Source organism: Microcebus murinus, chromosome 13, assembly GCF_040939455.1.
Source record: "Microcebus murinus isolate Inina chromosome 13, M.murinus_Inina_mat1.0, whole genome shotgun sequence".
NCBI lineage: Eukaryota > Metazoa > Chordata > Mammalia > Primates > Cheirogaleidae > Microcebus > Microcebus murinus.
In genome coordinates, this window is record NC_134116.1 from 5,596,648 (window position 1) to 5,609,376 (window position 12,729).

The 12,729-nt window shown below is 39.9% G+C and overlaps 1 protein-coding gene across 1 annotated transcript in view; it reads left to right on the forward strand.

Moving 5' to 3' along the window:
• Positions 1-7,207, forward strand: part of LOC105864257 (zinc finger protein 679-like) — a 37,437-nt gene extending 30,230 nt beyond the window's left edge. Inside the window, exons 4-6 of the mRNA XM_076009636.1 lie at positions 5,848-5,985; positions 6,331-6,493; positions 6,940-7,207. Of these exons, the coding sequence (XP_075865751.1) occupies positions 5,848-5,915 (68 nt within the window). The 3' untranslated portion in view covers positions 5,916-5,985; positions 6,331-6,493; positions 6,940-7,207. The remainder of the gene's footprint in view (positions 1-5,847; positions 5,986-6,330; positions 6,494-6,939) is intronic.
• Positions 7,208-12,729: the final 5,522 nt, after the last annotated feature.

Sequence of the window (12,729 nt, forward strand, 5' to 3'; positions counted from 1 at the left end):
TGTCTATGTTTTTATGTGTCATCCCCCATCCTGCAATTGGGCCACAACAGTGTTGGGTGCATATATATTTTTCATTGTTAATATCCTTCTGAAAAATTAACCTCTTTATTATTATATAGTAAGTACTTTTGACTCTTGTTACAGATTTTGCTTGGAAGTCTATTTTGTCTAATATACGTATAATCACTCCTGCACTCTTTTGTTTATGATTTTCATAGAATATTCTTTTCTATCCTTTTACCCTGTGTTTGTCCTTAAAACAAAAGTGAGACTCTTGTAAGCAGCAACAATAGTTGGATTTTTTGTACATTCATTCTGTGTTTATTTTATTCAATTTTCTGCTGCTATGACAGAATAAAAAAGACTGAGTAAATTATAAAAAAATAGAAATTTATTTGGCTTATGATTCTGGAGGCTGGGAAGGCCAAGACCATGGCATTAGCATCTGGTGAATGTCTGTTTGTTGTGACATAACATGGATGAAGACATATGAGAGAGGGTTATGCCAGTGAGACCTCCCTTTTATAATAAACCCACTATCGTGATAATGAATCCACTTCCATGATAAGGACATTGTTCCATTTTTGAGGGCACAGCCCTCTCACGGTCTAATATCTCCTATAGGTCCTGCCCCTTTATTCCATAACAATGGCAATTAAATTCTAACAAATTTTGGAAGCAACATATAGTCAATGGCAGTGTCTTTTTGTCGGATAATTTAATCTGTTTATATGTAATTATTGATAGGCAAGGACTTAGTATTGTGATTTTGTTGTTTTATGTCATTTATTGTTTATTTCTTCTTGTTATGCACTGCCTTCTGTTTTCTGGACTTTTGCTTTTGTTATAATGTGCTTTGATTACTTTCTTCTTTTATTTGGTATTATCTGCTACAGTTTATTTTTCCTAGTGGTTATTATGAGACTTCTACAATCTACTTTAAGGTAACAATTTAACTTCTATGTATTAAAAAAAGCAACAACTTTCTTGCTGTCGACATATTTTATACTTTTATACTTTTCAACTTTTTATGTTGTATATCCAACAAATTATTGTAACAGTGCTCATTTTAATACTTTTGTAGCTTTTGTATGAGTTGAAAGTGATTTATGTACCACCATTATATTATCAGAATATTGTCAATTTCACTATATATTTAGTATTTCCAGTAAGATTTATACCTTTATGTTTTTATATTGTCAGTTATTATTCCATCATTTTAACTTGAAGAATTCCCTTTAGCATTTTTGTGTAAGACAGGTCTAGTGGTGATGAATTTCTTCAAGTTCCTATGTTGTTTCAAGATTCACATTCAGGTCAAAGTTTGTTGTTTTGCATCCAGGGTCACAGATTTATGCTTCTCCCTGAATATCCCCGTGGGATTTTATTTCATACCATGGATAAGAGGTGAGAAATGTGGGTATGGGGTTGATTTAGGGGCCATAGATAAAACAAATGTCATCAGGCCTCTCACTGCAGACACAGGTAGCTATGAAAATTCCTGGCTCTCTTATCAGATGATGCAAAGGACAAAACCAAAACAACATGGACTGTAGCTAGGTCTACAGCGGGATGTCACCACTTTTTGTTCTGTAGATGGAACTTAGTTTAACAAGCCTGTCATATGGTCATGGTCCTGTTGTCTTGAAATGGTCCTACTTGGTCTTGTGCTCCACCAGGGAATCACAAGCTCAGACGTAGATCCTAAACCTCCAATAAAAGCAGTTTTGTTTGGGCATGACTGCCACATTATACTATGAAAGATACAAGAGGGTACCTCCTAGTCTGTCATCTTGCTTATGTTTCTCTCTAATATATTTTATTTTTGGAAATGTTGTATACAAATACAAATTTGTCGTTGGTATTTTGATAGGAATTGCATTAAATCTGTAGATTGCTTTGAGTAGTATTGCCATTTCAAAAATATTTTTTCCAGTCTATGAACACAAGGTATTTTCCCATTTATTCATGTTTATTTCAATTTTTATTGATGTTTTATAGTTTTTAGAGATCTTTTACCTTTTTAGTTAAGTTTATTCCCAGGTATCTTAATTCTTTTTAGCTACTATAGAGGCAGAAGAGACATTTGACACAATGCAAATTTCTTTATGGTAAACACTCTCAGAAAATTAGGTACAGAATGTATATACCCTAACAAAATAAAGGCTATACATGACAAATCAATACTAACATTATACTAAACAGGGAAAGCTGAAAGTTTTTCCTTTACAGTCTGGAACAAGATAAGGAAAACCACTTTAATCACCTCTATTTAACATAGTACTGAAAACTCTAGCCAGAGCAATTAGGAAAAGAGAGAATGAAAAGACATCTAAATTTGAAAGTAGGAAGTCAAGTTGTCCCTATTTGTAGACAAAATAATCTTATATAAAAAAACCTTAAAGACTATATTAAGAAAATGATAGAACTAATAAATTCCATAGAGGCACAGAATTCAAAGTCAATATACAAAAATTAGTATCATTTATGTAAGATAGTAGTGGCCTATCTGAAATTTTAAAATTCCATTTACGATAGCTCCCCAAAAAACTAAGACCATTTTGAGTTCATGGTCACATATGGTGCAAGATAAGGTCCAACTTCATATTTTCATGTAGATTTCCAGTATTCCTAACCCTATTTGTTGAAGAGACTGCCTTTCTTCATTGTGAGGGCTGGGGATCCTTGTTGATGATAAGTTGAGTATATACATGAGGGTTTATTTTCATTCTGTCTAATCTGTTTAATCATTAATTTGTCAGTATTTCTGAAAGTACCACACTGTTTTGATTGCTGTTGCTTTGTCATAAGTTTTGGAATCACAGTAGGATACTTTAAACTTTGTCTTTCTCCTTTAAGGTTGTTTGACTACTTATGGTCTCTGGAGAGTCCATTGGAACTTAGAGTATTTTAATATTTCTGAAAATTTTCCACTAATATTTATACAGAGATTACATTGATTCTGAAGATCACCATAGGTAATATTGACATCTTAACAATGTTAAATCTTTAAACTCCTGAACTAGAGTGCGTTCAAGAGTTTTTTGTTTAATTTCCACCTATTTGTGGACATGGCAGTTTTTTTCTGTTTTAAACTTTATGTTTTATTCTATGATAGCCATAAATGATACTTCATGTGATTTCCATCCACTTACATTTCTTACAGCTTGTTTTATGACGTAACTAGTTGTCTATTTGGGGTAATGTACCATGTATGATTAAGAGTATTGTGTATTCTTCCCTTGTTGGGTGGAGAGTTCTGTATGTGATTGTTAGGTCTAATCGTGTAATATTGCTGTTTAAGTTCTCTATTTTCTTACTGATCTTCTTTCTGTTTTTTCTTTGCATTATTTAATATGGGATATTAAAGTCTGCTAATATTACTGTGATGCTGTCTAATTCTAGCTTTACTTTTGTAAATTGTTGCTTTATACATTTGGGTTGCTGATGTTGGGCGTATGTATCTTAATATACTTGTGTTAGCTTTCTAGTCATTGGACCCCTTTGTCATTATACAATGCTCTTTCTTGTAATTTGTGACAATGTTTTTATAATGAGGTTTCAAAATGTCACATAGGCTAGAGTACAGTGGTATGATCACAGCTAACTACAATTTCCAATTACTGGGTCTAGCAATCTTCCTACCTCAGTCTCCTGAGTAGCTGAGACTATAGGCATGTGCCACTATACATGGATTTCTACAATTTTTGTAGAGATGTGGTCTCACTATGTTGTCCAGGCTTATCTCAAACTTTTGGCCCCAAGTGATCCTCCCACCTCAGCTTCCCAAAGCACTAGAATTGCAGGTATGAGCCACTGTGCATGGCCTTGTGACAGTTTTTGCTGCAAGATGTATTTTATCTGTGACAGTATTTGATATTGCTGTCAATCATTTTTTCTATGCTTTCATTTTAAGCTCATGTGTTTTTAGAATTAAAGTCATATTTTTGTATAAAGCATAGAATTAGATCTAGTTTCTTGAATTTATTCAGCTAAACTATGTTTCTGCACAGATTTACTTTATATATAAAGTTGTTATTGAAAGAGAATTACTTAGTCTTGCATTTCATTTGTTTTGTAGGTCTTGTAGCAATTTCATTTCCATTTTTTTCTCACTGTTTTTTGTGTTGTATGGATTTTTGTAGCGATACATTTTAATTAATCTTTCATTTCTTTTGAGTATCTACTTACCATAAATATATTCATTGTGGTTACAAAGATATTATATAAAACATCTTGAGGGCCGGGCGCTGTGGCTCACGCCTGTAATCCTAGCTCTTGGGAGGCCGAGGCGGGCGGATTGCTCAAGGTCAGGAGTTCAAAACCAGCCTGAGCAAGAGCGAGACCCCGTCTCTACTATAAATAGAAAGAAATTAATTGGCCAACTGATATATATATAAAAAATTAGCCGGGCATGGTGGCGCATGCCTGTAGTCCCAGCTACCCGGGAGGCTGAGGCAGAAGGATCACTCAAGCCCAGGAGTTTGAGGTTGCTGTGAGCTAGGCTGACGCCACGGCACTCACTCTAGCCTGGGCAACAAAGCGAGACTCTGTCTCAAAAAAAAAAAAAAAAAACATCTTGAAGTTATAACAATCTATTCTAAGCTGATAACTACCATTATATGCAAAATCCCTGCCCCTTTACATCCCCACTGTACTTCATTGAGTTTTGATGTCTCAAATAATATCTTTTTGCATTGTGTATACAGTAACACAAGTTTATATATATATATACATATATACATATATGTATATATATATATTTTTTTTTAGACAGAGTCTCACTCTGTTGCCTGGGCTAGCGTGCTGTGGCATCAGCCTAGCTTACAGCAGCCTCAAACTCCTGGGCTTAAGCAATTCTTCTGCCTCATCCTCCCAAGTAGATGGGACTACAGGCATGCACCACCATGCCCAGCTAATTTTTTCTATATATTTTTAGTTGTCCAGTTAATTTCTTTCTATTTTTGGTAGAGACGGGGTCTCGCTCTTGCTCAGGCTGGTCTGCTCAATTGATCCGCCCGCCTCAGCCTCCCATAGTGCTAGGATTACAGGTGTGAGCCACTGTGCCCAGCCAAGTATATGGTTTATAACACACAAAAAAGAATATGATATATATTTTTTACTCATTTCTTATTATTGCTTAGATTTTCCTTGTTTTAGCTTTGTAGCATAAATATATGTGTCCATATCTGTCTATCAACATTGGATATTTGTCAAGCTTTTCTTATATTTACATCATTAGAGGTACTTTAAAAATCTTGATTATTTATCTCTTTTTGGAAAATCAGCTGATACCATTTTTTCTCATTTTTATTATTTTGTAATATTTGCTGTTATTAAAGTGAACTTTTCTTATATTTTAAGTAATATAATATACTTTTGTTTTCATATCTCCCATGCTAATACTCACTTCATATTACAGTACACTAATTTTAACCATAAGTTTTTTTGCTTGTTTTTCACACTGAAACATCTATTGTTTTCAAAGCAATTTATATAGAAGTCCCTTGAGATTTATAGACATGGAAAACACAGGATAGTCAAACAATGAGTGAGAATTTCACTTCCTCAACTACAGTCTTGTACCACTTCCCACATGTGATTTGGAGAATTGCCAGTGGATTTCACCCAGAATCTGAGGTTGGTTTCCCTGCAGACTGGGGTCTTCACTCTCCCAGTATCCTCAGTTCTCTGGCCATCACAGCCTCCTCACAGCTGCTTCAGCTCCAGCTCAGAATTAATCATCTCTTTCACCTGTACTAGTGCATGGGTCGGGTCTGGGACTGTCACACCTGGGCACAGGATAGTGTTGGGATGACTTTATCTCATATTCATGTTTTCATATAGAACAGACTGTGCAAAGGGACAGAAGGGGTTTGTGTGAAGACCCTATGTTTGCAGAAATGAAACCCTAAGAAATAAGAACCTGAGCAGAAGGAACACTGCTGACAAGTCATTTGCTTGCCACCTTTATGAGTGTTGCAGGTATGTGTTGAAGACAAAGATCCATTTTAGACAGAGTCTCACTCAGTTGCCTGGGCTAGAGTGCCGTGGGGGCTCAGGTGATCCTCCTGCCTCAGCCTCCCAAGTAGCTGGGACTACAGGCATGTGCCACCATGCCCGGCTAATTTTTTCTATATATTTTAAGTTGGCCAATTAATTTCTTTCCACTTTTAATAGAGACAGGGTCTCGCTCTTGCTCAGGCTGGTTGGTCGTTTTATTTCTAGTTCCGCTCTCTCAAAATCCAACAGTCATATGGTTGCCATGGCGATCATGCCCAATGCACTGTGATCATAGGGACCTGGTGACCTGTGTTATTTTTCTTTCAGTTACAAAATGAGCCTTATGTTCTCAGTCATCAGAATCTGACCTACACCTGCTACTTTAGCCTCAACTCTGGTCCCTGTTTCAAGGCAATCACTCAAGGTTGAAAATCATAGAAAGGCAAAACATGTTTTAATTAAGCAAGGAATTATACCCCCCTAAGGTAAGGTGTTAGGCTTCAGAAATATACAGCCCGTGTGGGGGAGAGACGGCCGCTCGAAAAGACTCAGAGTCCAGAGACTTGATGCAAAAGCATGAGGTGATTTATTTTCCCGGGGACGAACAGCACCACCTAGCCAGTGAAGCTGCCGCGCCAACCTTTTTTCCTTAGGATTTTTATAGACAGAAACCACACGCAGGTGGCTAGGGGTCACAGGGTGGGGGGAAAGTTTCATGGGCTTCGACCTTGCACAAACATGTACCAGATGAGCTCATGTCGGGAACTTCTAATCTTGGTCAATAGTTTCCAAGGACTAATGGCTGGGGAGTTACAGAGTGGCGCCGGCGGGGGAGGGAGTAGGGTTGAGCGAGCAGCACCAGCGAGGGGAGGGAGTAGGGTTGAGCGAGCGGAATTTACGGAAGCAGAACAGTGGGTTAGATTTTTCTCCACAAAGGCACTATGATTCTTATTTATGTTACTGTCTATTCAGGCTCAAGAGGCCTAGGACTATAAGGGCATACAGTCCATTACCAGTGAATATACACTGAATAATAAAATAATAAACACAAGTTAAGAGTGGATCTGGCTTCAGGTATAACTGTAATCAGGACTGTAGTGTTACACCCAGTGATCAAGGACGGACCGCACTGTGTAATCTGACCTCCTCCACTGGACTCGCACACCAATGCTTTAAATATCGGAAGAGAATTAAAGTAACAGTGAAATAAGTAAATAAATCAGAAGAAAATCAAGAAGTAGTAGATTAGCTTAAGAATGAATTTAACCTGGTTTTAAAACAGAGAGTTAAAGACATACAAATATAGAAAATACTGAAGCACAGTTAGCATTGGCAGGGCAGCGCTAACCTAACTCTAAATTGATAGAAAAGTATGATAGAAAAGAATTTTTTGAAAAAATAATAATTATTTTCTAAGTTTTTAGCTATAGAGAACTGACAAAAAGAGTTGCTCTCGTCCAATAAACAACAAAAGGGCAGGACAAACTGCGAATGGATGATTTTTCAGACAACTAACCTGTTATCTGTGGACAAAGGAATCTCCAGGGCCCTTCGCACCCTATCCTGTAAACCGCTAAAACTAAACTGGGGGGACGGATCCTGAGTGCTGCGCATGCGCCACGGGGAGGGAGCGCCGTCGGGCCGCTCCCAGACGGGCTGCACGGCCCCGCGGAGCGCGAGGCCCGGCGGCGTCTGCGGAGAAAGCGCGTCGGAGGCTGAGCCGCGCGGGAACGCGCCCAGCGGGGGGCGGGACGCTAGGCCGCCGCCCCGGGGTCTTTATCCATAAGGGACAAAGACTGAGCCTGCGCGGCGCGGCAGAAAGCCACCGCGTTTGTCGTCGGCACCGCAACTAGCGCTGCCGGCTGGCCACAGCCGCCCGCTCCTCCCCGCCGCCCGCTCTCCCCGCCGCCCGTTCTCCCCGCCGCTTCCGTCCAGGCGGCGCCGCCCGCTCTCCCCGCCGCCCGCTCTCCCCGCCGCTTCCGTCCAGGCGGCGCCGCCTGCTCTCCCCGCCGCCCGCTCTCCCCTCCGCTTCCGTCCAGGCGGCGCCGCCCGCTCCTTCCCGCCGCCCGCTCTCCCCGCCGCTTCCGTCCAGGCGGCGCCGCCCGCTCTCCCCGCCGCCCGCTCTCCCCGCCGCTTCCGTCCAGGCGGCGCCGCCCGCTCTCCCCGCCGCTTCCGTCCAGGCGGTGCCGCCCGCTCTCCCCGCCGCCCGCTCTCCCCGCCGCTTCCGTCCAGGCGGCGCCGCCCGCTCTCCCCGCCGCTTCCGTCCAGGCGGTGCCGCCCGCTCTCCCCGCCGCCCGCTCTCCCCGCCGCCCGCTCTCCCCGCCGCCCGCTCTCCCCGCCGCCCGCTCTCCCCGCCGCCCGCTCTCCCCGCCGCTTCCGTCCAGGCGGTGCCGCCCGCTCTCCCCGCCGCCCGCTCTCCCCGCCGCTTCCGTCCAGGCGGCGCCGCCCGCTCTCCCCGCCGCCCGCTGTCCCGCCGCTTCCGTCCAGGCGGCGCCGCCCGCTCCTTGGGAGCCCGCCGGCCTCGGTCCCCCGGGCGCGGCGGAGGTGAACGCGGGGCTCCCGCCCAGCCTCTGGCCTGGCCGCAGCGAGGGCTCCGGGACTCGTTTCTGTCCTTGTTCCGTCTTCGCCGGACAGCCCCACCGGGAGAGCCCGGGAACCCCGAGAGCCGCGGCGTCTCAGGACCGAGGTCACCGCGGAACGACGGAACGGCCGCTCTGCGGAGCGGGCCGGCGCACGGGCCGGCGGGCCCAGCGGGGAGCACGCGCCGCTCGGTGCGGTGGCCCGGACCCGCCGCGCGCTCGCCCGGCCGCGAGCCTTTCTTCCGGGGAAGAATTGGACGAAATGTCAGCACAAGAAGGGTCTGACAGTGAAACCCGTTCTGTGATGAGAATGAGTAAGAGCGAATGTCAGTGATGTCGCTTCAAAAAATGTTTTCTGTTGAAATGTTGGGAGATGCCGCTCGATGCGGTCGCTGATTCGCACGCGGAGGCTGCGGGGGCCGCCGCCAGCGAGCGTCTCCCACAGACCCGTCAGCCCCGCGGCTCTTGAGCTGGAGGGGTTATGCGGAATCATAATCACAGAATCTGAAACCTTCTCATCTGCCAAAACCAAAAACCATCTGGATCTCCCTGTGGTAGAAATAATGCACAGTCACAAGTATATGAGGCTTTCACAGTTCATCCTTTGTGGTAGAAGTTCTGTTTAGTGTTGGGAATCTTGTTACCGCCACAAAACTATTTGATCTGGCAATTAGAGACTTAGAGAATTGGGAGATCTCCACGTTAGTATTTTATTCTGCCTCTGTTAAAGTATATGATCCTGGACAGGTTACTTGGTTGTAGAAAATAAGAACTGATAATGTCTGCAATGTCCCACCTCACAGAGATACTAAAAAAAATCTATAAAACATATTTACCTCTTAGACCTCTTGGAAGATATGCACTATGTAAATACAGTCAACTTTTGTTATAATTATTCATAACATTCTTTTCATATTTGTAAGCATTTCTGGAAAATCATTTCACAGTCCACATCAACCCTGTCATTCAGGGTTTCTGTATATGTGTGGGGTTTCCTATTGATACACACATATTCAAAGTTTATGGGTACATCAAATACATAGTATGTATACATGACATGTATGTGAGTATAAACATACATATATTTCTTCACAATATTTATTTTTTCTTTTGAATTTTTTTTCAAATTTGTAATTAGTATAGGTACAGAATAGTTGTAGATACTTACAGGGTACAATGTGATGTTTTGGTACAGACATACAATGTATAATAATCAAATCAGGGTAATTGGGTTATCCATCACCTCAAGCATTTTTCATTTCTTTATGATAGGAACATCTCAATTCCACTCTTTTAGTCATTTTAAAGTATACCTTAAGTTATTGTTGATTATAATCACTTTGTTGTGCTGTCAAAACTTCACAGTATTTTAAACTGTGAGGAACTTTGTCATACGATAAGAAAGGTGTCAAAAGACTCAAATTGGGAGCATTTTATTTGTTGATGATGATTTATAACCATTGCTTTAGGATGTTTAGAGAACAGAATATTATATTTCTGCTCTATTTTTATTTATTGAAGCAATATAATGTAAAATGCAAGAAGCCGTTGAGTCCAAATTTTGAAAAATATGTATTTTAGAGTTCATCTTTGGTAAAAACTGTGGTTCAAGGTACTAGTTGTTTAAAATTTCATACATATTCTCATCTTTGCTAAAAAAAAAAAAAAGGTTGCATTGCTGCCTCTTATGTACCTGCTACAACTCGATGATAAAAGAGTTTTAATTCTTTCTGGAGAACTATTAATGTTTAAGGAGATTGTGTTGAATGGCATGTGTGTCTGCATTCATGTGTATGTTCTGATTCCACACTACAAGGATTTTGTCAAATTAGATTTAATCTACAATTTGAAAAATCATTTAGTGTGTGACCTAGAGGCTTAGAACTGGAATAGTCAAAAACATTTCCTCCACATTTCTAATAATAGTGGGCTTTATCACATAGATAAGATGAGCCTGTGTATATGGCAGTGGGAGAAATAGCCAAAGTTGAGAATTCTATGTATGTTTTTCTTTTCCCCGGAAAATAGCAATTAATTGGATTTTTTGGTAAAGATTGCCTTCTGTATAAATACATATTATATAAATTTGCAAAAATGGTAAGAGCCTACTTTACTGTACTAAGCCTATTACTTTCATGATGTGTGAGGAGAATGCCTTATTTTGTAATCCTGTTTAACTTGCTGCTACTGGCACTTGACTTTCTGTGACACTAAGTTAAAAAAAGTTAAACCCTCTTATTATTAAAGAGGGAATATGATGGTTATGCCTATAATACAATATAAACCATAATTATGATAGGCCTTAAGTAGGTATGACTTTTATGGGATATACAGTATAGTTTTGTGGCTTCTTTACATGATGAGCATTGTCTTTTTACAATTTTCCCCTAAGATAAACAAATACATAGTTTTCTTCCATGGGGGATAGAAACAACTTTTTGAATTACTATTGAAAACCTCAAAGATCATGTCAGTTCTTAATTTTTGCCTTTTGTATAAGCCTCTTTATAATTCACATTTTTAAAACAATTACATCTTTAGGAATGTATGACCAGAACTATGTTAGTATGGGTTATAAAACTTTAGTTAGGTTCTGTATATGCATGTATATGTCTCTATATAGACATAAAGATATGCATTTTGTCTAGTAAAATTTTATTTGAATAAATTCTTCCTGTGGGTAATAGAAAACAGTATTAATGGTTCATATTCCACTCATAACATTTCTACATTTGAAGATAGCCCAATATAAAACTTCTAATTGGTTATAAACTTACTAAATGCAGAGAAGACAACAAATTTAGAAACCTTATTAATCAGTGGGATATTGTTGATTAATTTATAATGTACTGTATAAATTAAGTGATGCTGTAACTGTATTTTACATTTTTAAAGCTAAAATGTGGGCATTACGTCAGCAAACTTAAGAGTATATGTCAGTATCTAAAACAGTTCTTTTCTGTGTGTTCAATAAATCTTTTTACATGATCTGAGAGAGGATTCGAGCATATAAAGAGAAACAGCTGAGAAAAGGGGATGTATCCTAAGATGAAGCTTATGCTTATGGTGATGGTTTAATTACAGATTAAAAATTAGAGGGAAATTTCAGTGTATTAAGGGTATAGCTTTCATATCTACATTGAAAGAAATTACCATCATAGCTTGATAAGAGATAATTTATGTAAACTTTATTGTAAAGCAATGTGTAGCAACTCAGCTAGATTTATTACTGTGAATGAGAGTAAACACCTCAATTCTTTTTTTAATATAAATTTTGCTGAATGTACAAGAAGAGGTTATCATTTAGAATATACAATTTTTTTAGGAGTTGAAGAGTGGGGCTCTGTTATAATATTGTTATCTAGAAACAAAAATTAACTTGATTTTATCTAAAAGATAAAACTTGAAGCTATTATTGAACTAACATGGAAAAAGAAAATGGCCATTTAAAAATGATAGAAATATATTGTTGATAGGATATGAGTTGTTTATTTTCTACAAACTGTAATTGATGAATTCTTGAAGACATGAATAATATCTTCATGTTTCTGAAAAGTAGCCTGCACAGGGGGGAAGGGATAATAAATATTATTTCCAACAAAAAAAAGAGAAAAGTAAAAACAAAGCCTTAATTTACAGGGCACTGTTGCAAACCCACATCAACAGGGAGTTAGGCACAGGGACAAAGTGCAACTCTACCACTTGGGGAGGAGCAGGAATGTGCTCTTGTCCCAGCACTGTGTCTTCAGAAAGGGCAGGAAGATCCTTGAAAGTCAACATCTCTAGACCCTGGTTAACAGTGCTGGCAAGTCTGAGGGCTCATCAGAACATCAGAGAAACCCTCACTTTCTCACCTCTACCACCAGACTAAGAAACATGGTGTAAAAATGAAGGTGGGATACAAGTGCAAGAGACAGGCCATCACTGGTAAGGAGCACAAACGGAAGACACAACAAACCTGGGAGCTATCTGCAAAATATCATGGAAGGAATTAGAATTCTCTGGTTCTAGAAGCTTATCATTGAAACAACAAATGTTAATCCCAGCCTGATACATGTCTACATTGACAGAAAATTCCACACTAAACTCTGAGGAAAAATTCTGCTCCTCAATAGCCTTAAAAGATATTTATACCTAATGTGCAATT